Source organism: Nilaparvata lugens, chromosome 4 (genome assembly GCF_014356525.2).
Source record: "Nilaparvata lugens isolate BPH chromosome 4, ASM1435652v1, whole genome shotgun sequence".
NCBI lineage: Eukaryota > Metazoa > Arthropoda > Insecta > Hemiptera > Delphacidae > Nilaparvata > Nilaparvata lugens.
In genome coordinates this window covers 40,539,295-40,566,262 of record NC_052507.1, presented here as the reverse complement: position 1 = coordinate 40,566,262, position 26,968 = coordinate 40,539,295, and the positions used below count along the sequence as shown (strand labels likewise).

The following is a 26,968-nucleotide window of genomic DNA, read 5'->3' as shown; positions in this document are numbered from 1 at the left end:
GATAATTCATCCTTGGAAAACAGATGATAATTTCGTCGTCTCTCGATAACAGAAGATGCGTGTGCCTGTGAGGGAGAGAGACAGAATTATTTATAGCTGTGTAATCATGATCAATCAGCGAGAAATGTTATCAAGCTAGACAATTTAATCTACTTGATCAACATAATCTGATTTGTTGGCATGAAATGATAATCCTCCTAAACTAGAGTAGGCATATCATAATTTTCAAATTTGATCATTATTTGACAATTTCAAGTGATTAGTGAGTGTTATTTTCTTATTCAATTTGGTTTGTAAATAATCTAAATTAAAACCTTTTTGTTTTCAAATGTTTGAACAGAAAATTGAACCTAAATTCAAGTGTATGGAACATAACCTACTTTCTGGATCATTTATAGTGTATAAATCAAAATTCGGGAAGAAACATTTTTGGGCTGTGCCTGTTAGTCCTTCCCCATTCATTTTAAAGAATTGTGTTCGCTTTATCAAAAGTCGATGAATAAATAATATCGAGCGGAGCTCGGTGCCCCGATATTATTCATAAAGTGCAATCAGCCGCCATTTTGGATAAAAGTATCATAGAACATTTTTATTGATGTCACCTTTCTCGTTTATAGAAGGCCTTTGAAATGATGTATCACACAATGGGTGTTTACTTCCAAAATATTTGAGTTACAACACCTCATTTCTTTAAAAACTAAAACTTCAATCAGCCGCCATTTTGGATACAAGTATCATAGAACACCTTGCCGTGCTACCAATTTCTCCTAAATCGGTTGGATAGCATGTCTCACCTATTAACCTAAGGAAATTTATCGGCTCCAACGTAATAGATTCTTGATAAACTATGAATGGATCTATCGCCTATGAATAAGAAATCCAGTTTTCAGAGCAAACCAACTTATAATCTTCAGAAGAATTTTGGCAATATACTATACAAATACACAAAGAACAATACCTTACACATTTAAGCATCTAAAGTCACTACAAGCTAAATACTTATCCAGTTTATATAGTTGAAAACAATGGCTATAGGCTTGTAGACACACAAATCAAATTATAGACAAAATAGAACACTATAAACTGTTCAAAACTCAATTTAAAACATTAATAATTCACTTAAACAGAAAAATATTCAGAGAGCACAAAATTAGAACACACACAGCCAGCCATCATTTTAGAGAGAAGAAGCTAGCCTCCTCGTCAGAACAAAAACCACATCTCAAAATCAGTGTCTACGTCATGGACACGTCACCAAAAATTTATAAATTACAAGTTTAGAATTCACATTTTACATTTGCTCTCAACAAAACTCTATTTTGAAACTATTATTTTAAATTTTTATATATCATCTCTATTTAAATAATCCATTTATCTGTTAATTCTGTCAACTAAGCCTCGGTGACACCATGGAACATGCAACACAATCATTTACGATAAATTCTCAGTCAAAAAGTTGTCCGTATATCGATTACTCTGATATTTACTATAAAGTTTTTATAGATCTCGAATTGAAGATTCGATTCCAATCGAGAAAAAATGTAATATTACAAATACCCCCCTCTTGACATAAAAAATTTTACTGTTTGAAAATTTAAAGAAAAAAATTACATTGACCCAAATGGAAATTTTTGAATTGTAAATTCGAGAACAGTAACAATTTTTTCTATAAAAACATTACATGTTGTCCTATAATATTGAAAATTATTATAAAAATTCATCAATAGCATTTGTTATATGTTTCCAAACAATATTTCAAAGTATAGAATATCAAAATTACTTTTGATTTAGCTTTATAATTTAAAGGAAAATATCTCAACAGAAAGTTTAATATACAAAGAATAGTTTTTTGAAATTGCACATAAATTTAATAGATAGAAAAATTCAATTTTTATTTCATAAAAAAAAATTTAGTATGTTGAATAAAAAATTATTATTATTATTATTTTTTTTTTAAATGAATTGATGAATTGTTACATTTAATTTTCACATAAAATTTCAATAAATCAAAAAATGTTCATTTCTTTCACTATTGATGCGGTTGATTTTATCGATGCAAATTTTGGAAAACAGTCCGTTAAGGCACTCAGTATGATTTTCAGTTAAGTGTGACTCCAGTGTGATGACGTTAGTGTTGGGCTGATCCGAATACTCGTAGTGTTGGGCTGATCTGGATGCACGTAGTGTTGGGCTGATACTTGTAGTCGACTGATGCATATCAAACTCGATACAGGTGACATCTCAGTTAGCATTGCCTCATGCTTGTAGTAGACGGCTGCATACCAAACTCGATACAGGTGACATCTCAGTTAGCATTACCTCATGCTTGTAGTAGACGGCTGCATACCAAACTCGATACAGAGTCACGTAAACTTTGTATCATATTTGTAATTATACAATGTACATTTCAGGCTTGAAATGACAATGTAATTTGTTTTTCGGAAAAGAGATAGACGCTGCATACAGGATTAACTTAGGTGAGGATTAATTTAGGTAAGGTTTGGTTTTTTGATATTTTCAGCTTTCAAGGTTTAGAGTTCTGTATACAGGAATAATTTAGGAGAGGATTTTTTTGAATCAATTCTTTCATGATACTGTGACTGTTATTCTGAATTCAAAGTTGCAAACGTGAACATGGATGGCAATTACCTCCAGGTAATGTGGTAGTGTTGAAGTTTGAGATACAAGGTCAGCAATAAGCGTTGGTGTTGTCATTGGCGTATGCTTTGGTGTCGGCATTGGCATTGGCATCAACATTGGCGCAGGCATTGGCATCGGCGTAGGCATTGGCGTAGATATTGGCATTGGCATCAGCACAGGCATCGGCGTAGTTATTGGCGTTGACATTGACATCAGAGCAGATTTTGGAGTTGTTATTGGTGTAGATATTAGTGTAGATATTGGCGTTGATATTGACATCAGAGCAGATATTGGCGTAGTTATTGGTGTAGATATTGACATCAGAGCAGATATTGGCGTTGATATTGGCATAGGCATCAGTGTAGATATTGGCGTAGTTATTGGTGTAGGCATCAGCATAGATATTGGTGTAGACATTCAATTGATGAGTTACACTAGTTCGAAAATCACCCAAATGTTCTTAACACTCTTCATGGCGTTCACTTGTTGCTGATTTCGAGATTCACATGATAATTATTTCAATGTTTATGTCCATGCTGTACCTGTTATCTTAAAATGCTTATAAACTAAAAGGAAATTTTTGATTAGGCTATCAATACAATCTAATACACATGAAAATTATTTCTAAGTATATAATCAATATAAAAATGAAATTTGTTAACATCTTATTATACAGTCAGCAATACATATATTGTGAAATTTGGAGACATCAATTACAAAATTTTAATAGAAAAAAATAATTTCATTTTCATTTATTCATTGTTCAAATATTTTATAAAAAGCAAAATATTCAATATTATTAATCATCGTTTGCTGGATACTATAGTTTATTTCGACTTTTCAATGTTCTAAACACAAACTACATTTCATGACAAAACTTTACTATCAATCATTAAACAAGAAATCATTCAAAACATCAATAATATTTTGCTTCAAAGGCAATCAGTATTCATAAGTAATCACCGGCATCTATGGCAATCAACATTATTAATCATTATTTTGCATCTATGGCAATCAACATAAGTAATCAACACAAAAAAATATTATCTCATTACTGCCTCTCTAAGTCATAACCTCTGTTATTCCTTCTTTAGGCAATAATGGTTTTCCATCTCAAAAAACAATCACATACCAGCAAAATTCTAATCAACAAACCCCACTAAAAATTCTACATACACTTCAGCATCCATTTCAAACGATAATCAATCATATCAAAATTTATAGAATAAACAGTTTTAAAAATTTAGAAAAAGACATCAATTACAAAAACTTTAGTGAAATTTTAACCTTTAACTCACTTCAATTAATAATATGACAAGATGTTTTTATGTAATGAAAACATTATTATTCAAGTTAACTCTCATTAATACATCTCATATATATGGTGACACAATTCATTAATACTTTCAAATTTTGAAGTTTATTATTATAACAAAAGAATTTATATATAAGATTAAATTTCAGCATGTTCTAAATTGAACCATTTATTTTTTAAATAAATTCAGAATTTGAAAACTGTATAATAAGTACAAACATTTCAAGATTACAATACAAAGATGATCAAGATGGATAATGGGTAAATAAGTTCCCTAAAAAATACAAACAAGAGAAAAAGAAAATTGGGTAAATAAATTTCCTAAATAATACAAAGAAGAGAAAGATTAATTAGAGCCTATCCTACATGTCAGTACTGAACTTTCATAAGGAAGTATATTTAATAAAAATATACTGAAAATGAGACATAATTTGCTCTGAAAAACCTAATTACCTAATATGATACTTGAAAAAAATAGACATAATTAAAATATGTAATACATGATGAAAAAATATACCGCAAGCAAACAATTATTTACACTACAATGGATAGATTTTAGAAAAGTTAAGTTTTATCAACAATTTAAAGATTAGGAAAATAAGCTACTATTTTAACTTCCAAAATTATTTCAGAAAAATACAAATTTAAATGACTATGGACAAGATTGGTTAAGATATGCATCATAGAAGAAATTTACTGAACATTACACAAAGACAGGAAAGAATCGAAATTTGAAAAGATTAAGGGCCAAGAAAAATAGGCTACAGGAAAGAAAAAAGACACAATTATGGACTCTTACCATACACTGCGTAGCGATTATGCTATTCTGAATCCCGGCATAACACAGGATTCCTAATCATTGTGTGCTGGGGAATACCCTTTCATCATGTGATTCACAGTCATCATCTTGTAAATGAGCAACTTGAAACAACCTTTGAATACTAACACATCAATGGTGACTTTGTGCTTTGTTTTCTTCAAGAACATGATTTTATTCATGGGTTCATTTGTTTCAACAAAGCCGTTTTGCTTACAAAAGTTAGTCATGTTTACTAAATAATGCTTTGCATACACCTTTTCAATTTTCAGTTGAAAGTTGAATTCATCAACTTGATTCAAAGCAAGATTCATTTTGTTTACATTGTTCCTAACCTCTACAGAAACCTGTCTCATGTAAACATTCACTTTACTTACTGTTTTCCTAACTATCAATTTGGCAATACTACTTTCTTTACTGTTGACTTTCAATAAAGACAGCTCCCTACCTACTACATTACTCAATTTTACTATCTCACTAGGATTTACTTTTTCAATAACATTAACTAGGCCTACATTATCTGAAACTTGAACTAATTGATCTTGTATCTCAACACTACTATCATCTTGCTTCAATCTGCCTTCATCTTCATGACTATCAATCAATGTCTCATGTGCATCTTTCAATAGAAGGTTCATACTAACCTGCTCTAGTCTAATGCTAGCAAATTCTTGCTTCATATCATCAAACCTAGCATTTTGATCTTGTTTCAAATTATCAATCTTAGCATTTTGCTTATCAAACTTAGCATTTTGCTCATCAAATCTAGCATTTAGCTCATCAAACCTAGCATTTTGCTCATCAAACTTTTGTGTTAAGAATGCTATAAGATTCAGATCATTTTTAATGTTTGCCATTTTGTAATATGCACTGATATCTATTCATTAAAACTTGACCACTCCAGAACTGACCTCCCATTCAGCAGTATACCATTCATAACCTATCAAGATATCTATCCTACCAATAATTTTTTATAACCAGGGATTTCATGGTGTACCATTTGGGACATATTTATTTTGTAATTCAGTCCCACCACAGGGGTAACATTTGCCGTGCTACCAATTTCTCCTAAATCGGTTGGATAGCATGTCTCACCTATTAACCTAAGGAAATTTATCGGCTCCAACGTAATAGATTCTTGATAAACTATGAATGGATCTATCGCCTATGAATGGATCTATCGCCTATGAATGAGAAATCCAGTTTTCAGAGCAAACCAACTTATAATCTTCAGAAGAATTTTGGCAATATACTATACAAATACACAAAGAACAATACCTTACACATTTAAGCATCTAAAGTCACTACAAGCTAAATACTTATCCAGTTTATATAGTTGAAAACAATGGCTATAGGCTTGTAGACACACAAATCAAATTATAGACAAAATAGAACACTATAAACTGTTCAAAACTCAATTTAAAACATTAATAATATTCAGAGAGCACAAAATTAGAACACACACAGCCAGCCATCATTTTAGAGAGAAGAAGCTAGCCTCCTCGTCAGAACAAAAACCACATCTCAAAATCAGTGTCTATGTCATGGACATGTCACCAAAAATTTATAAATTACAAGTTTAGAATTCACATTTTACATTTGCTCTCAACAAAACTCTATTTTGAAACTATTATTTTAAATTTTTATATATCATCTCTATTTAAATAATCCATTTATCTGTTAATTCTGTCAACTAAGCCTCGGTGACACCATGGAACATGCAACACAATCATTTACGATAAATTCTCAGTCAAAAAGTTGTCCGTATATCGATTACTCTGATATTTACTATAAAGTTTTTATAGATCTCAAATTGAAGATTCGATTCCAATCGAGAAAAAATGTAATATTACAACCTTTATCGATGCCATCTTTCTTTTTTTAAAAAGGCCTTTAAAATGATGTAAAACAAAATGGGTGTTTACATTTAAAATATCCGAGTTACAACCCCTAAGTCACCCCCTTATGAGGGGTTGAAATTCGGTTGTACATGAAAAGGTAGAGTATTCGACCAATAACTTATCCTGAAAGTTACAGTATTATATATTCAACAGTCTTTAACTTATTGTGGGATTCCCATACATGACTCACTCTGTATCCTATTATATTAAGGGAGCAATTTCCGTATATTTGTATATATTTTTATATCTGGTGCGTTATTATTTATGTTCAACCAATCAATCAATCAATCAATAAATAATCCTTAATTGTCATAAAACACAAAGTGTTGTAGCAAACGTCAAAGGATCTCGTCAACGGATCTTCACGAAATTTGGAACATAGTAGGTTTATGATATAAAAATTTGATTGCACTAGGTCTCTTCCTTGGAAAAACTCGCTGAACGACATTGAAAGGATAATTCATCCTTGGCTGAAACAGCTATGGATAGTAAAAAAGTGAGTGAGCGAGTATGTGAAAAATCGAAATATTGCATCCCCGAAATTCATAAGATGACAATCATATAGCCAGATGTGAAATATAAACACGATCATTTTAGAGAATTGTGTTGTGTTTATCAATAAATAAAAATAACGAGCGAAGCTTGGTGCCCCGATATTATTATTGATATTTGGTATACCTTCTACAAGCAGATGAAGATGAAGTAGTAACCGTATTAGAAACCTGTGAACTGGCAGAACTCCGGCATTCTTGTAGTTGTTCATCTGAGCCATCAGCGCAATCATTCTCTCCATCACACTTCTTATCAGAATCAATGCAAGCTCCATACGCACATCGAAAAGTATTCTGGGGACAGCTAGAGAAAAATTTATTCTGTGATTAAAACTGAGAGTTTCGAGAGTTAATAAGTCATAAATTATTGAAACACTAAAACGTATTTTGCGACTGATTAATTACAACTAACGGGTGTTTCATTTAAGACGCAACCCAAAGTTTAAGACTTAAAGACATGTTTAATGACAAAGTTTAAGACTAAGGATATGTAATAAGATATCATCTGGGGTATTTGTCCTGCGGCAGCTTGCTAGGCTGAATGATAAAAAACTACTGTTAACTGCTTACCATGGACTTATACTATCTCATATTAGGTATGCTATTTTAGTATGGGGTAATTCATCTCAACAAAATATGGACAGAGTGTTTAAGATTCAAAAGAAGGCACTCAGATGTATAGAGAAAGTGAATAGGTTAGACTCTTGTAGGCCTTTATTTAAAAAGCTTGGTCTATTAACTGTGCCATCTTTGTATGTATATGAAGTTGTAATGCATGTGAAAACGTGTGGTGTGATCCAGAATTCAGATGTTCATGAGTATAATACGCGAAACAGAGCAGATTATCATATAATGGGTCACAATAGTAGGTTATTTGAACAAAAACCAGATTATATTGGTAGGAAATTTTATAACAAGCTACCTCAAATCTTGAAAAGTAATGATGACTTGAAGATTTTCAAAAAACAAATGAAAAAATATTTAGTTGATAGAGCTTTTTATAGTGTACAAGAATTCCTTTCAAACCTAAACTAGGTTGAACTACTTAGTGTTAGAATTATTATGTAATAACATGACTTGTCTTATACTCCATGACTGGAGTCTTTAGGACGTAATCTGAAAAAAAGAAGATAATAGGTAAGGTATTAGGTCCCTAGGTAGTAAATTCTAGATCCCTAAGCTTCTATGTTGGCAAAAGGACATTAAAGTCCAAACGGCAAGTGTAAGAGCTAGTGCTGTTTTAGCTTGTTTTTTACATTGTGTCAGAAATTATTTTTGCCAAGGATGAACGCGTGTTTATTTCATATACCTACTTATATTATTTGTTAATCTCTTGAATCTGGGCTAGATATGTATGGATATTTCAGTCTTACAGTAGCGCTCGTAGAGTAAACATCTTAGTAGTTTAGTTTCACCGTAGTGATAGTTTTCAAAACAATCATCGTTCATCAATAAGTGGGTCACTGGAACATAACCATACAGCAGCTATCTTCATACGTCATCGTCGTCGGATAGATGAGGTCACCAACCAAACCACCGGATGGACTGATCCCGCAATTCGAGGAGGAGGAAGAAGAGGATAACTTTCCAGGGAATCAAGGACTCAAAGTACGAGAACAACCAGGTAAAATGGAAACTGTTGAACAATTATTGCTGAGTGAATTCAACACAGACATAATGAACATGAAGAGTATCTCTTCGGAATTCAAGGAATGGGCTTCGTCAGAATTTAAAAAAAACAAGGTTTCCAGAGCCGAATATGATAATTTCTTAGAATTAGTTCAAAAATTAGCATTGGTAATCGTGAAAGTAGAAACGAGAGCAGTTACTATTAGCCAAATAAGTGATTCTTCAGGGCATCCGAAAATTCATGACTCATTACAGGACATAAGCAAATCTGTTCAGGAAATTAAAAATAAAGACAGGCCTATTACTTACGCAAACATGATACAACTACCGAAAAAAGCTACTTCAAGCGATCCCCAGTCCAATAATCAAGTCAGGAAAATCCTTCCAAAAGAACAGGTAGTCTTAATTAAACCCTCAAATTCCACCGGTAATGAGAAACAAGACAGTGAAAAAATAAAAGGAACACTGAAAACCAACATCGCGAGAAAGGATAACATTAAAATAAAAAAGACAGTACCCGTTAGAGGAGGAGGTTTACTCATTGTTCTGGATTCTCTAGAGGACAAAAAGAAATTATTGAAGAATAAAGCTGTAAATAATGATCAAATCAAGATAACTGAGCCCCAAAATGAAAAACCCAGGATAATTGTTTATGATGTTCCATCTGATCTCACTAACAAAGAGGTAACTGAAGAAATATATAACAAAAATTTTGTCAATTCAGGAATAGAAAAACAAAAATTTGAAGAAGGTTGCAAGCAAATTAGGGCCGAAAAACAAGGATTCCGTGCATTGGGTAGTAGAATGTGAACCCAAAATTAGGAAAACAATAATTAATAAGAAAAAAATATTTATAGATATGACATCATGTAGAGTTAATGATTACCATGCAGTGCAAAGGTGCTATAAATGTCAAGTCTATGGGCACATCACAAAACATTGTAAAAAGGAAGAAGATATCTGTGGTCATTGCTCCATCACAGGACACAACATCAAAACCTGCCCTTCAATCGATAAACCTCCAGTATGTTTTAACTGCAAAAGAGCTGATAAACCCTCAGACCACAAAGTAAACTATCTAAAGTGTCCCAGCTATGTGAAAGCATTGCAACAATCAATTGATCGAACAAATTATGGAAGTGCTTAAAAAGATTAAAAATAGAATTTCCAGCTCAAAATCATCAAATAAATTCACAGCATCAAATATAAAAATAGATATTCAAGATTTCCTATCATCTATTAAAAAAACAGAATTAATAAAACAGTCAGCGAAAAGTAGGACGTCTTTGATTTTCAGCTTTGGTCAATATACAGATTTTAATTTATCATTAGCTCGCTGGAATAAAAATAGTTTACGTATTTCAGAAGGCGTTGCACATTCAATCAAGAAGAAAACGCTGAGTCAAGATGAATACAATAGCTTACCTACTGTTTATTTACGGAACGTAAATAATAGCTCAATTCGTTTTCATCTTGTTAAAAATTCATTGACATTGATATTAGCGCAAAATAATAACAATGAGGCTCAATTAGGTATCCGTGACCTCTTACTGGTAATAGACGAATATGCATCAATAAATAAATACAACATTACGATTGGAATAGATTCTTTTGATATTGACTCCGAGTTTACATGCTTGGACATTTTAAGTTTAGTAATTAAAACTAAAAACCTGAATTATGTATTCTATTACAGAGGAATAAACAATCTAAAGTTCTTGGATATACCACATGAAAACGATGGCTCTGAAGATTGTCCAAAAGGATACCTACCGTATGATTCTATTCTTTATGCTTATTTGAACAGTATGATAGAACTCAGGAACTTTATTCAACAGTATGATGTTCTGAATGCGGATTTATATAGGGGAGTACTATCATCACTGAATAGTAATATCTCTTCTTCAGCAGCATGTATTCAAGAGATAAGGCGAAACGAGATGAACATCTACGACAATCGACTTAAGACTTTCCTGTGGCCGACATCCACTACATATCGAATGGGCTTCTGTTTTGAAAATGAAGGAAAATACGTACCCTACAATGAAACAACAAAGTCATTCTTAACTAAGGAAAAGTATATTCTAGTCAGTAGAGACACCCAAATCATGCTGAATGCTGAGCTACTGAAGAATATTCTAAAAGTTGACATCACAAATTGTAAGATGCCAAAAATAACTTGGATGGATGGAGTTCCAGGGTATGGTAAAACTCACTTTATCCTTCAGCAACATACATCAGGTAAAGATCTCATTTTGTGCCAGACAAGAGCTGGAATAAATGAAATTAGGCAAGAGGTGAATAGAATTCACAAAAATAAATATGAAAGAATAATTAAACAGGATTATAGAACAGTTTCATCTTTTATAATAAACGGATCAAAAAAGCAGTACAAACGTGTTTTCATAGATGAAGCAGTATTAATGCATGCAGGTTTCGTGGGATTTGTCTCATCTCTCGCTGGTGCTTCTGAGATTATTCTGCTAGGAGATTCAAACCAAATACCTTACATAGAGAGAAGTAAATTAACAGCTGAATGGTCACACATTTCATCTCTCTGTGAGAAGAGAATCCATCAAACAGTAACTAGAAGGTGTCCAATAGACGTCTGCTACATCCTTTCCAGCTACTACCAGGACATTGGTACGAAAAATGAGGTCCTGTTATCCGTCAGACCTCCAATAACAAATGGAGAACTTGGACCACTTGAACCTAACACTCTTACATTCACTCAGCTCGAGAAGAAAACAGTGCTAGAAGAGCTGCAATCAAAACTTCACCCTTCAATTAAAGTCCATACAATTCATGAAGCACAGGGCTTAACTCACAAGAATGTAGTTCTGATAAGGAACAATAAAAAACAACTTGGAATATATAACAGCACACAACATGTAATAGTAGCAATGAGCAGACACACACAAACCTTCAGATATATCACAACAGGGCAAGAAGATTTAGTGCTGACCCTAATTCGAAAACTAAAGGATGTTAGTGAAGAGTTTCTCTTAAGCTGGAATGAAAGAAACATGGAAGGGATTAATGAGAGTTTAAATAATGAGTAACAACAACTTATCAAATTTGCTCAGCTTCGAGGATCTTGATTATTTTGAAGAAATAAACGATGAAGTGATCAACAACAGTCAACAACTTTGTGCAGCATTGAGTTCTTGTGATTTGAGCATCTTCTGTCTCAATATAAGGAGTATCAGAAGAAATTTTGATGAGCTGATGATTCAATTGTGCGACATTAATTTTTCTTTTGATGTTATTATTCTAACCGAATGCTGGATTAGGACTGAATTTGTACTCCAGTCCATTCGAGGATATGATGTATTTTCCACCATAAACAACCCATTACAAAATGATGGTGTAGTTGTTTATGTTAAAGATAGTATAAATGTACAATGTGTTGAGCTACATATTAACCAGGCAAATGTCCTACATATTCGGTTGGATGCAGCAGACAAAAAGTGGAACATCCTTGCAATATACAGATCACCGTCCTTCAATGATATTACAGATTTCCTGAGTGACTTAGAATCGATCCTGAATGAATTAAGAGGGCAACACGTCATATGTGCCGGAGACATGAATATTAACACCCTTCAAATTCGTCCACATCACCAATTGAATGACTACTGCGATCTTCTAAGCGAGCATGGGCTCAGACTCTGCATTAAGCAAGCAACCAGAACTACAACAGAAACTGCTTCTTGCATAGATCACATTGCTACCAACTCCAGAGATAATCTTTTTCCAATCATTTATGAATCTACAATAACTGACCACTTCACCACAATTCTAGGAGTGCAACATATTTCGAGAAATAGTGCAAATGAAACTGGAACACATGAAATAAACGAGAAAATAGACATTAGCTTGAAGAATGAACTACTGAATGAGGCGTGGATTCATGTTTTAGAAGATAATAATCCAGATACATCTTATGACACCTTCTTATCAACTCTGAGACAACATATACAAAATAATATCAAGCAGCATCGGCGGCAGAAGAAGTACAAACCCATCAAACCATGGATCACCAGAGGTATAGTAGCAGCAATAAGAACCAGAAATCTACTCAACAAAAGAAGAAAGGAAGACCCAAACAACATTAACTTAACCAACTTCTATCGTCGGTATAGGAATACACTCACAGCTTTAATTCATGAAACAAAGGACCAATACTATAGAGAGAAATTGTATGAAGCTGGAAAGGATAATAAAAAAATGTGGAAAGTAATCAAAGATGCTACTGACTCTAAATCAAAAACAAAAATGAAATTGAATGCTATTAAAATAGATGATAGGGTTTTCAATCTAAAGGAAAATCCAGAAACTGTGCTCAACCACATGAATAACTTTTTCACAAATGTAGGTGAAGAAATGGTGGAGACAATAATAGATTCCTTAAGAAAACCACTAGACCAAATCATATTCCAATATAAACCTGTTACAAGAACTCTACACTCCATCTACTTTCACCCAGTAACTGAAGATGAGCTTCTTGAAGCTATTAGTAGTTTGCGAAATGACAGTGCTCCAGGACTTGATGGAATCAATAATAGAACATTGAAGTCGATAAAAAATGTAATTGTAAAACCATTAATTCACATATTTAATTCAAGTCTGTCAAAAGGAATTTTTCCAAAAGCTATGAAAGACACATGTGTTAGACCATTACATAAAGGAGGCGACAAAACAAATGCCACCAATTACAGGCCTATTTCACTTATAAGCAATATTTCTAAGATTTTGGAAAAACTGGTAAAGAAACGTCTTGTGAATTACATGGAAAAAAAAAACTTACTACCCTTCCATCTCCCCAGGGCACAGCGGACCGTTGTCTGCCGTCCCTAACCTTCCATCTTCCCAGGATACAGTGGACCATTGTCTTTCGTCCCTACCCTTCCATCTCCCCAGGGCACAGCGGACCATTGTCTGCCGTCCCTCTCCTTCCATCTCCCCAGGGCACAGCAGACCGTAGTCTGCCGTCCCTACCCTTCGATCTCCCCAGGGCACAGCGGACCGTCGTCTGCCGTTCCTATTCTTCCATCTCCCCAGGGCACAGCAGACCGTTGTCTGCCGTCCCTATCCTTCCATCTCCCCAGGGCACAGTGGACCGTTGTCTGCCGTCCCTATCTTTCAATCTCCCCAGGGCACAGCGGACCGTTGTCTGCCGTCCCTACCCTTCCATCTCCCCAGGGCACAGCGGACCGTCGTCTTCCGTCCCTATCTTTCGATCTCCCCAGGGCACAGCGGACCGTTGTCTGCCGTCCCTATTCTTCCATCCCCCAGGGCACAGCGGACCGTTGTCTGCCGTCCCTATCCTTCCATCTCCCCAGGGCACAGCGGACCGTTGTCTGCCGTCCCTATCTTTCGATCTCCCCAGGGCACAGTGGACCGTTGTCTGCCGTCCCTCTCCTTCCATCTCCCCAGGGCACAGCAGACCGTAGTCTGCCGTCCCTACCCTTCATCTCCCCAGGGCACAGCGGACCGTCGTCTGCCGTTCCTATTCTTCCATCTCCCCAGGGCACAGCGGACCGTTGTCTGCCGTCCCTATCCTTCCATCTCCCCAGGGCACAGCGTACCGTTGTTTGCCGTCCCTATCTTTCGATCTCCCCAGGGCACAGCGGACCGTTGTCTGCCGTCCCTACCCTTCGATCTCCCCAGGGCACAGCGGACCGTTGTCTGCCGTCCCACAGCGGACCGTTGTCTGCCGTCCCTATCTTTCGATCTTCCCAGGGCACAGCGGACCGTTGTCTGCCATCCCTATCTTTCGATCTCCCCAGGGCACAGTGGACCGTTGTCTGCCGTCCCTATTCTTCCATCTCCCCAGGGCACAGCGGACCGTTGTCTGCCGTCCCTATCCTTCCATCTCCCCAGGGCACAGCGGACCGTTGTCTGCCGTCCCTATCTTTCGATCTCCCCAGGGCACAGCGGACCATTGTCTGCCGTCCCTACCCTTCCATCTCCCCAGGGCACAGCAGACCGTTGTCTGCCGTCCCTCTCCTTCCATCTCCCCAGGGCACAGCGGACCGTTGTCTGCCGTCCCTACCCTTCCATCTCCCCAGGGCACAGCGGACCGTCGTCTTCCGTCCCTATTCTTCCATCTCCCCAGGGCACAGCGGACCGTTGTCTGCCGTTCCTACCCTTCCATCTCCCCAGGGCACAGCGGACCGTTGTCTGCCGTCCCTATCCTTCCATCTTCCCAGGGCACAGTGGACCATTGTCTGTCGTCCCTACCCTTCCATCTCCCCAGGGCACAGCAGACCGTTGTCTGCCGTCCCTCTCCTTCCATCTCCCCAGGGCACAGCGGACCGTTGTCTGCCGTCCCTATCTTTCGATCTTCCCAGGGCACAGCGGACCGTTGTCTGCCGTCCCTATCTTTCGATCTCTCCAGGGCACAGCGGACCGTTGTCTGCCGTCCCTATCCTTCCATCTTCCCAGGGCACAGCGGACCATTGTCTGCCGTCCCTACCTTCCATCTCCCCAGGGCACAGCGGACCGTTGTCTGCCGTCCCTATCCTTCCATCTCCCCAGGCACAGCGGACCGTTGTCTGCCGTCCCTATCCTTCCATCTTCCCAGGGCACAGCGGACCGTTGTCTGCCGTCCCTACCTTCCATCTCCCCAGGCACAGCGGACCGTTGTCTGCCGTCCCCATCCTTCCATCTCCCCAGGGCACAGCGGACCGTTGTCTGCCGTCCCTATCTTTCGATCTCCCCAGGGCACAGCGGACCGTATCTCCCCAGGGCACAGTGGACCGTTGTCTGCCGTCCCTATCCTTCCATCTCCCCAGGGCACAGCAGACCGTTGTCTGCCGTCCCTATCTTTCGATCTCCCCAGAGCACAGCGGACCGTTGTCTGCCGTTCCTACCCTTCCATCTCCCCAGGGCACAGCGGACCGTTGTCTGCCGTCCCTATCCTTCCATCTTCCCAGGGCACAGCGGACCGTCGTCTTCCGTCCCTATCTTTCGATCTCCCCAGGGCACAGCGGACCGTTGTCTGCCGTCCCTCTCCTTCCATCTCCCCAGGGCACAGCAGACTGTTGTCTGCCGTCCCTACCCTTCGATCTCCCCAGGGCACAGCCACAGTGGACCGTTGTCTGCCGTCCCTATCCTTCCATCTCCCCAGGGCACAGCAGACCGTTGTTTGCCGTCCCTATCTTTCGATCTCCCCAGGGCACAGCGGACCGTTGTCTGCCGTCCCTACCCTTCGATCTCCCCAGGGCACAGTGGACCGTTGTCTGCCGTTCCTATTCTTCCATCTCCCCAGGGCACAGCAGACCGTTTTCTGCCGTCCCTATCCTTCCATCTCCCCAGGGCACAGCGGACCGTTGTCTGCCGTCCCTATCTTTCGATCTCCCCAGGGCACAGCGGACCGTTGTCTGCCGTCCCTACCCTTCCATCTCCCCAGGCACAGCGGACCGTCGTCTTCCGTCCCTATTCTTCCATCTCCTCAGGGCACAGCAGACCGTTGTCTGCCGTCCCTATCCTTCCATCTCCCCAGGCACAGCGGACCGTTGTCTGCCGTCCCTATCCTTCCATCTCCCCAGGGCACAGCGGACCGTTATCTGCCGTCCCTATTCTTCCATCTCCCCAGGGCACAGCGGACCGTTGTCTGCCGTCCCTATCCTTCCATCTCCCCAGGGCACAGCGGACCGTTGTCTGCCGTCCCTATCTTTCCATCTCCCCAGGGCACAGCGGACCGTTGTCTGCCGTCCCTATCCTTCCATCTCCCCAGGGCACAGCGGACCGTTGTCTGCCGTCCCTATCCTTCCATCTCCCCAGGGCACAGCGGACCGTTGTCTGCCGTCCCTATTCTTCCATCTCCCCAGGGCACAGCGGACCGTTGTCTGCCGTCCCTATCCTGTCTATCCTTCCTCTTCCTACTACACTGGAGCGGAACCGAGGCCGTAAGGCAAATACAAAATTACCTCGAAGTGGTGTCATCAGAGAAGAGAGCGACCTTCACGCCGTCAGAAGCATCAGGAGGTGCTGTCCACGCCAGCTGAGGCACAAAGACGAAAGAAGAGGAACTTCGGCTTGCCTCCTTTCCCCGCCCACATTACGACTGAGCTAAGTCATCCAGGAGCAACACCTGGGTATCAATCACCCACCTCTGAAACTACTCAGTGTGTACGTGATAGGATTATATTAGTTATACAAATATGAGATTATTATGATTATTGATTATAATGTGGAAATAAATAGCTAGCAAATTATAAACTAGGAATCGTAGAACTCTTCCACAGATGACATGAAACGGCGAATGTGTAGATTGAGCCATTTCTGTGTCAAATTCCCAATATTTTATTTGTTTGCTCAGTTCTGAAGATGTTATACATTTGTACACGTATATATATATATATTTTTTTGTATTTTTTTCAAGCAGAAATAAAGTCAAATTTATTATTATTATTATTATATGTATACTATTTTATTTATTTACGCTTGAAGCATTCAAGTTACAACAGCAAATCCTAGGTGCACAGAGATGTTCTGCCTTGCCGTGAACTACCATGTTTCACTCATCATAAAAGTATACTTTATACTGATAGACAGTTTCTGATTTATTATATTTCTATTCTTAATTTTGCGACAACTGTGAAAAATTACAGTACTAATCATTTTAGAGTTAATATAATTCCCACAACACGCTAGTCAATTATTCATAACTAGCAGGTAACCCATGCTTTACACCGGAGGATATTTTGTGTTTCAATCTAACTTTGTCCAGGAAACAAGAAAATATTATAATTTATTATTTTGTCAAAACTACATGGATAATCTTCATCAGAATTGAAAATTCTTAGCAAAAAATAAGAGTTTGATTTTTCTCGAACCCGCAACCTTCATTCATGAATCGTGTTTGCTACCAATGACGCCAAGGCTCCACTTGGGAAAAGCTGTATTTTGGGCTTTTATCGTTGCGTGAATTTTGAATCACAATAATTTGATTGTATGGTAGATGTTGTGGTATTTCTCCATAATTGAAAGAATGAGACGTTGATATTAATGTTGTTTTTAAAATGTTAATAAGATGTCGACGTTAAAATAATAAGCTTATATCCATCCTGGGTAAATTCAGAATCTTTGTGTAAAATTGCAAGTTAATCAGTTCATAAGTGCAATGCGTCAATCATGTATTTCCTATCTCGTACAGATATAAGCCAATTTCTTCCTGTATAATATTATAGATTGTATACTGTATCATTTCTGTTGTAATGTCTATCGCGATATTTTTTTTCGATTTACTCACGTCATCCTACTGCAAAGGGTCCGGGTTTCATCGGATTTGTCTCTGCAATTAGGGAACCCATCACAACTTGACACTCCATCGATACAGTCTCCATTATTACACCTGAACGAATTACTGCAAGACAAAATTAACAATAAATTGAAATGGAACTGATAAAAATTCTCATAATAGGTTTTTAAATTGTTACATTCTCAAATTCTATATGACAGAGATATGGCATACAGTAGACTAATAATTACCTACCGTACTAGTTGTGTTAATATTGATGCAAAAGTATGATGTATGATGTGGGCTATTTTAAATGAATACGCTCCTTCGCCTATAAATAAAACATTGATGTAGGACTAGATTGAATTTATGATAAAATATAGTTCAATGAATATTATATAGATATGTCCTTAAATTCAACATACGGTAGTGTGTCATACTAGGCTATCATTGAATTGTGAAAAATCATTCTTCTACATCATTCTCATCATACACTGCATACATATTATCAATATAAGTTAGGATTGCGATTGATCCAAATAGTCTTTGAAAAAATGAATTTATTTGATAACCACATATTACAGTAATTTTATATCATGCGATATAGAGGTCCGTTCGCTAGGTATGTGCACTAGCTCGGAACTGATTACTAAATACAAAGTTACCTTCCACTACAACTATATGCTACATCAACAATAATATATAAAGTGTTGAGTTAATAAGGAATTCGCTATATAACTTTTATCAATTGAATTATCTATGAACATTATATCAATAAAATTATTGTTCTAGTCTCATTTCATGTTGACACACCTGACTAAATTTATGTCATAGATTTCCTGTGAAAGATTGTTAGAATTCGAATGTATCAAATCTATTTTCTATATTGCCACGATCTAAATCTTATCTGTACTAATTACACTAGGAATTGTAGAAACAGTGAGTACATCGTGCATAATTCCTCTTATCAAATGAACTAATTGTTCATAGGCCTAGACATGAGTGCTCTGGAATAAAATCTATATCATTGACTGGTTTGAGGTCGATCCCATCTTTACACAGCCGTGTCTTGATTTTTTCATAACTATCAGTGACAAATATTATTTTATTATTACTAGTAGTTCTGTGAACAGTGGGCCTTGCGCAGCCTCCTCTAATACTTTCCATCAGAGTGAATTATGTCCTGTCCTGAGATGTTGACAGGACCTATTCACTTCTGATAAATGATAAAGATCCAGGAAAGCTTGGCCAGAAAACAGCGCTCATTGTTAATAAAGCTGAGTATTGGTTTAGTGTTGATAGGTTGATCGTTATATTGTTATAATGAAGTGATAATCAAGTGTTATATTTAAATATAGTTTGGTGTTTTAATTCCTCTAAATTCAAAATGTTTAGCTTATATATATTTTTGGACGAAAATTGAACTTGAACGTTTTACAGAAGAAACATAACCTATTTTTTGGACATTTTATTAATTTATCAAAAATTGGGAATGGAATAGATTTGGGCCAAGCCTGTTGTTCCTTCCTAATCATATTTATATGATTTGTGATTCTGTCCACGAATAAATAAATAGTACGGTAACAGAACAGAGTCCTTACTGTTTAGCTTAAAATCTACTAGAGAGAACAAGAATGTGGAATTTTTAGGCATACACCTGAAGTCTATTGTGATGTGTGTTCGGACTCCATATTGACTTCTGTGAAACGCTTTATTTTGTATTTGTCTGTGTGACTGTTGTATGTTTTATGTTTCCTGATGACTATGTCTATTGCACTGTGTGTTTAATGACAATAAAGAATTATATTCTATTCTATTCAATGTCGGTAAGATATTGGTGTGTAAACAACTAATGGCTGTTTGGGTTGTTGTAACGACAATAATGATCAATATTAATTACTCTGTTGTATATCCATACTTTTTCACTGTTAAAATTAAACTTGAATTTTAAAAAAACACTTTTGAAGTGAAAATGCACTTTAAACTTTACTTTTGTAGTGACGATCGTTTCGACCTGTTGTTGGTCATCATCAGACTATGGGAATTTACTCAGATGACAAGGTTATGTGTGGTAAGGGATGAAGGTGGAGGAATAGGTCGTGGTGGGGGGGGGGTTGGGGGATACTTAGTGAGGCGGTAATTTTGAACTGTGGACTATTTTGTCAAAGAGTGTGTGGGAAAAGAAATCGATTTGATCATTTAGGAGACTGTTGGGAAACTGTTTTGTGTGGTTGTAAATTTCGTCTTGTTCCAATACATTGAGTTTTCTGCTTTTTTGTGGATATGGAGGATTTCAAGATTGGTGGCTATGTCGCTGTATATAAACAGACCACACATACACCGACATAGCCACCAATCTTGAAATCCTCCATATCTCACAAAAAAAAACAGAAAACTCAATATATTGGAACAATACGAAATTTACAACCACACAAAACAGTTTCCCAACAGTCTCATAAATGATCAAATACATTTCTCTCCCCACACACTCTTTGACAAAATAGTCCACAGTTCAAAATAACCGCCTCACTAAGTATCCACCAACCCACACCACAACCTATTCCTCCACCTTCATCCCTTACCACACATAACCTTGTCATCTGAGTAAATTCCCAGTCTGATGATGACCAACAACAGGTCGAAACGATCGTCACTACAAAAGTAAGTGCATTTTCACTTCAAAAGTGTTTTTTAAAATTCAAGTTCAATATTAATTATTATTATCACTCGCGCTTCGCGCTCGGAAGGGTGCTTCGCCCCCTGCACCCCAAGTAGAGGGTGGTTAGCAGACTCTCCGGCTGAGAGGCGGGCTTCGCCCGCCCAATCGCTTTTTTTGGCTGTACAGCGTTGGGTAGCAGCCTCCGCGCCTCGCGCTCCGGCTGGGAGGCGGGCTTCGCCCGCCCAATCGCCTTTTATGACTGTACTAGCATGTAACCCGTGCTCTGCAAGGGTCTATTTTAAAACTTGACAAATTGAAAACTTGACGTAATGAAAATTTGAAGAATTTGAAACAGGCCTATAACAATCCTCGGTTAGTTAAGAATCTATATGCAAAATTTCAAGTTGATCAGTCCAGTAGTTCAGACGTGATGATGCGTCAAACATAATTTTCCTATCTCGTACTAATATAAGCCAGCTCTTTACTTTATTATAGTATAGATTGGTGAGCCTGAAATGATCCTATCCACCAAAGTACATTTTTTTGGTTGCCCAAGCCAGACACCTTTTGGGGGGAAATTATTCAACTCTATCCACTTTTTCGTGAAATAACAATGATCAATGTTCTTACCAACAAAAATCGATGGCAAGTGGAAAATATTTATAAAGGTGTCACTTTTTGTGAGTTAGTATATGCTGTAGTATTTATTAAAATAAATAGGATATTGAAATTACAGAATCTATTCCAGTCAACTTATTTGTCTTGTAAATTGTTTTACAGGGAAAATTGTTTATGAAACACAAACTTCTAAATTCTACCTGTAATACAGGAACTTCTCCTGTATTACAGGACTTGTAACTTTTATGAAACAGGCCCCTGGTCTGAGGTGAACTTTGTACCTCTTTCAGAAAATCATATGTTGTTGCTACAGTACTGATGAAACAAAATTACTGTAATCAAAAGTTGATTATTCATCAGCTGTTTGATGAGTAATATTAGAGTAATTAGAGTAGTATTAGAGTAATATAAGAGTAATTTCAGCTATGAGCATGTAGGTGGACGGGATTTCAAAAACCATTCAAAGCTATGGATATAAATAATTATTATAAATGTTGGTAGGTCGAACAAAAAAGCTTCTAATACATTTTCTGTGGGAAGCAAATTTAACTATGTGTTGTAAATAAATTATGTACTTTTAAGAAAATAGAAAGTTGAAAATCCATTTTTTTTCTTGTAAGTCATTTCTGTTGAATTTTATCACTTGCTGAAGATAGTATACGATTTATTGAATTTATTTTTTGATATTAACAAATACAAAATACAAACTAAATCTTCTCACTTGATAATCAGCGTTTTGTTGCTCTATGTCTCTATATAAATATGATCATTGTCCCTATCATCAGTGAGTCAAGTAGATTATTAAAATATTTCCAAAAAAAATTGACGATTGAAGTATTTTGATAAAGCCTATGGAAAAAATAAGCAGGCAAACAAAGGCTAGTGACCCTCCTAAAGTTGTGAAGAATGGGCTCCGGTGACTAAATTCTACCAGTGTGAACGGTTGTATGCAGAAGCATATGCACCATTACTATCGCTCTCCTCTGAAAATAGGACAGGTTCTATTTTCTGGCGACATTTTTCTATCGCCATTGACTGTCTGAAGACTTACATTTAAAAAGCATATGTTCCATCTTTTTGGGAACTATCGGCCGACATACAAATCAACAGTGTGAAGCCAGCCTTTGGAACACTGCCAAAGTTCTCTCACACACACAGACACAAACACTCACACTCACACACACACATAAAGTTTTTGATGAAAACTCCCTTTCCCGGGTCACCACTTGGATTTGATTGAAATTTGGCTATGGCTATGCACTTATCTTGACGAGCTGAACAAAAAAGCTTGTGATAAATTTTCTGTGGGAAACAAATTTAAATGTGTCCCAAATATTTGGTGGAGCACAGTGGTGCCGGGGGGAAGAATTTGGGAGGTCTGGAGGTTATCCCGTAGCCTCCAGTGTAGTATGCAACAGATTTGGTGTTCAGTTTTTACAGCGAACTCATAGTTTAGGCTGAGAATTTTTCGTATTTGGGAAAACTTCAAATTTTTTATGAAAACTCAATTTCCCGGGTCGCCATTTGGATTTGGTTAAAATTTAGCTATGGCTTATTGTTACTATAGCCATACCAAGATTTTCCTCTTTTTTGTTTAACTTGGAAAGTTTTCTAGTTGAATTTGGAATTTCTTGAATGTGTTCGGTTGATGAATTGCCCAGGTAATCTTGAATCATTATTTACTTAACTAGTAGTTCTGTGAACAGTAGACCTCACGCAGTATTTTCATCCACAAGTACCTGATTGAAACTATAGACCTTATGGAAATACAGCAATAGACTGGCTTCTCCACACATCTGTGTAATCACTCAGCTGATTTATGATGAATAATTCTATAGTCTGATTTTTACTCTAATATTGGGGTATGAAGGAGGCTCCTTTTTCCTTTTATATTATCCTTGAAATGCAAAATTTCCAAAAACCATGTATACGTCGACGCGCAATAAAAAAAGGAACATATGCGCAACATAAAATCATTCCAACATTAAGATAAATGCCAAACCGTCGACTTGAATCTTAGACCTCACTTCACTCGGTCAATTAATCTTACAGAACTTTGTGAAAAATTTACCTATTACAAGCTTGTCGTTTCGTGATGTTTCTTGATGCAATCACAGTAGGCCTACTCATTCCATTTGTTACTGACGTAAGTCCTGAAAACATAAGATGGTATTAAAATCATATATTTAATTAGACTGGTACGAGTACAAGGTTAATTCTCATAATCACAATGAACGAAGATTGTTTTTCCAATAATATGCTTCTTACTGATAAATCGATATTATTGTTTTATAAGCTATTCACACATTGGTTTGTGATTGATCATTCAAAACTAATACCAGAGAAAACTCCTATAATATAATTCTGTGCTAATACGAATACAATTATTATTAAATCTTATTTTTTCTCGTATTATGGTGACTAATATATATATATATATATATATATATATATATATATATATATATATATACTGATATATATTGTACAGATTTTTTATACTGATTGAATATAACCTTTTAAATTTATTGTTAATCCATTCAGTCACAAATGACAAAAGGGTTGTTGATTAATTGAATTTAGAATACCTTATTGTAAATTGATACCTCTAAATTAAGAAATATAGTTTGATTGAATTTTGTGGACTGAAAATGTTGCTAATGTGAAAACCAAAAATGCAAAACCCTATTTTGGACTTTTTAATGTCATCTAAATTTGGGTGAGAAATTATAGTACAAGGTATTCTTTTAGTTTTTCTCTCCCGATCTATGTTTTTTTTTTGTAAAAATAGAATGAAAGAATGAATTGTGATATATTATGAACGAGGTGTATGGTGTATTTATATAAACGAGCAGGTGTTACCCTTGCGGAGCTGTTAAAAGTACAAATAAATTGGGATTGGCTTTATAGTTCTATGCTGATATTAAAGGTATTAACAACAACTGTAATAATGTATAACAGAAATACAATTTGATTGGGCTTTTGTAAACTTTGTATCACGAATTGAATAAATTTGTTTCAGTCATTAAAATTATAATTCATTAAGAAAGTTAAAATAGGTTTATAACCATCTTCTGTAAATAATTAACCAGTTCAGTAGTTCATACGTAATGATGCTGGAAAACCAATTTAATATGAAAATTGGAGCTAGACTAGGACATTATAAAAAAACATTACAGTAACGATTGTTTTGATATGAATAAAAGTCAAAGTTCAAAGGTCATCTTCGTAGAAAGAAACTGCTCCTGTTGAATGAGATATTACAGTGATTATGGTTCATATTTATAAAATTGAATTGATGTTTTCCTTGTTACTTGTCTGATAAATGTTAGGTAGTTGTTGCCTGAATTCTCATTATTATTGTCCTTCAGATAATTTATCTATTTCAACACGATTTGGATGAGTCTTGTCATTATCTATCATCAGTAAAACCAGAGGAGTTCGTAAGAAGACCAGATAGAATTCAGAGAAAAAGGTAGCTTTACATTCATGATAAATTTAGGGATGCATTGAAAAGTGTATGTTGAATGGCTTTAATCTACCACTCAATGATATTAGGCACATTATAGGCACATTGGTTGATTATTGGCTACTGTACATAGAATATTCAAAATTTGTATCAAGTTCACAAAAAAAATGTATCTTCGAAGGTATAGCGCGGTACCGGTACCGTCTATGTCAGAATAATACAGTACGACTGGAATAGATGAAAAATATTATTTATTAAAATACAGTATAAGGTAGGCTAGGCCTAATCTGAAGTTCAAAATCAGTATTTTTAATTCCAAGCTAGGAAGATTTCAAAGTGCAACTTTGTAAGAAAAACAGGTACCGGATCATGCTTTATCCTTATCCATACTAATTTGTGTGTTATTGATATTAAAGACACAAATTAATGTTATTTAATGGTATTCCACTATCATTTGAAAAATTGTAAGAGTATATGTTTTCATTCTTACCCAATATAGTTAGAATAATGATGATCAGCATTCTGTAGTAGGAATTTTCAATCATACAAACAACTAAACTAACATAGTCATCGTAAAAGCACGCCTTGACTGCGGTGAACAAGGTCTAATCGCTGTGGAGTTTGATATTCAAACATATTAGCCGTGAGAAAGATCCAAACTGAGATCTTCCGAGCGCTCACACCTCACAACTGACCACAAGACGTCAAGAACTCAGGTTTGTGACGTAGTGACCGCACGACTGGGAATTTCTAACATTGTTACCAACTTGAAGTCGAAGAAAAATTACCTTCCAGTCTTGACTGGTCCGCAACAGAAATGAAAGCCGTGTTTCTGCGAGGTCCACTTCTCTGCAATTTCTTCTGCTTTTGAAACTGATTTTTGCATATTGAATTTTCGTCGTATCCTGGATATCTTGAATCGTGTTTTCTTGCTTGTAACAATAAAACCAAACAAATTTTATTTAGTTTATTTTAAATTTAAATATTCATAGGATAGTCAAACCAATAGAATATTTTGATATTGAATATATTATTATTTATAAAATAAATTTATAAACTGATTCATTTATAGAATGATTTAGATAGTTGAACTATTGCATTTACTGGACACAAAAATCTATCCAAATATATAGTACGATACAACACCAAATACTACTATAGTTGAAGAGGCTCTCAATAAACGTTGTAGGCCGTTTCTTCCTGAATCCTATGATATATATAGTTTGGGGGTTACGATCATAGATGCGGCGGTGGGAGTGGGATAAGTAGCACTGCCACGCTGCGGCGCGGTCCTCTCACATGATTAATGCGCGTGATGGCCTGTCTATCGCATCGCTCCTACAAGTCTATGCATTCAAATTATGTATTTCAGGAACGCTATCTTATGTATTTTCGGTCGCTGAACACGATTTTTCAACTCTCAAGTCTCAATAATTGATAATTCTCATCATAATATACTAATTATGGTCAAAATTACAAACTTCATCTCATTATCATTATTTATGATTACATTGTAATGAAAAACCATCTTGTTAGGAATCCTATATGTGTTTCTCAGTCGATAAAAAACTGATATTCCATTAAGAGAGAATAATTATTCGATTTAGTTCATTGATCACTTTGGAATTGCGAAAGTCAACTAATGGAGTAAGTTAGACAAATAATATAGGCTACCCCATATAGAGTACCGTGTAACAGGAGTAAAATATTTTCTTAATGTAAATTTACAGTTGAAGCACAAATAATGCCAATTACTCCCATGTGATATGAATAAATATTTCATTACAAAGGAAATAAAACTCTAAAGCTGCGTTTACACCAAAGCTATTAACGAGATGTTAATATAACTTAATCTTTATAGATTCTATTAGATTGAACATAACTTATCATACACATCATGAACATATATGTGTTTGTCAAGTTTCGTTCAATCTAATAGAATCTAAAAAGATTAAGTTATTAACATTTTGTTAATAACTTTGGTGTAAACGCAGCTTTATCAACTGATTTCTGTAACTTATATCTACGAATAGATACATTTCATCTGGCTGAGTTTGACTGATTGTCTTGGGGTGGTACTTGAATGAAAGTGGAATGGGAGATATCTTTGTTGAATTTG

At 36.3% G+C, this 26,968-nt stretch overlaps 1 protein-coding gene across 6 annotated transcripts in view; it reads right to left on the bottom strand.

Moving 5' to 3' along the window:
• Nucleotides 1–25,583, bottom strand: part of LOC111055040 (modular serine protease) — a 52,377-nt gene extending 26,794 nt beyond the window's left edge. For 2 of the 6 annotated variants that reach the window (XM_039427472.1, XM_039427473.1), the window contains exons 1-4: nt 25,340–25,583; nt 23,452–23,533; nt 18,116–18,229; nt 7,352–7,528 (exon numbers count right to left, since the gene is read on the bottom strand). In XM_039427472.1, coding sequence (XP_039283406.1) covers nt 7,352–7,528; nt 18,116–18,229; nt 23,452–23,533; nt 25,340–25,394 — 428 coding nt within the window. In that variant the 5' untranslated portion in view covers nt 25,395–25,583. The remainder of the gene's footprint in view (nt 1–7,351; nt 7,529–18,115; nt 18,230–23,451; nt 23,534–25,339) is intronic. The other 4 variants (XM_039427476.1, XM_039427474.1, XM_039427477.1 and 1 more) reach the window with 4 other exon arrangements.
• Nucleotides 25,584–26,968: the final 1,385 nt, after the last annotated feature.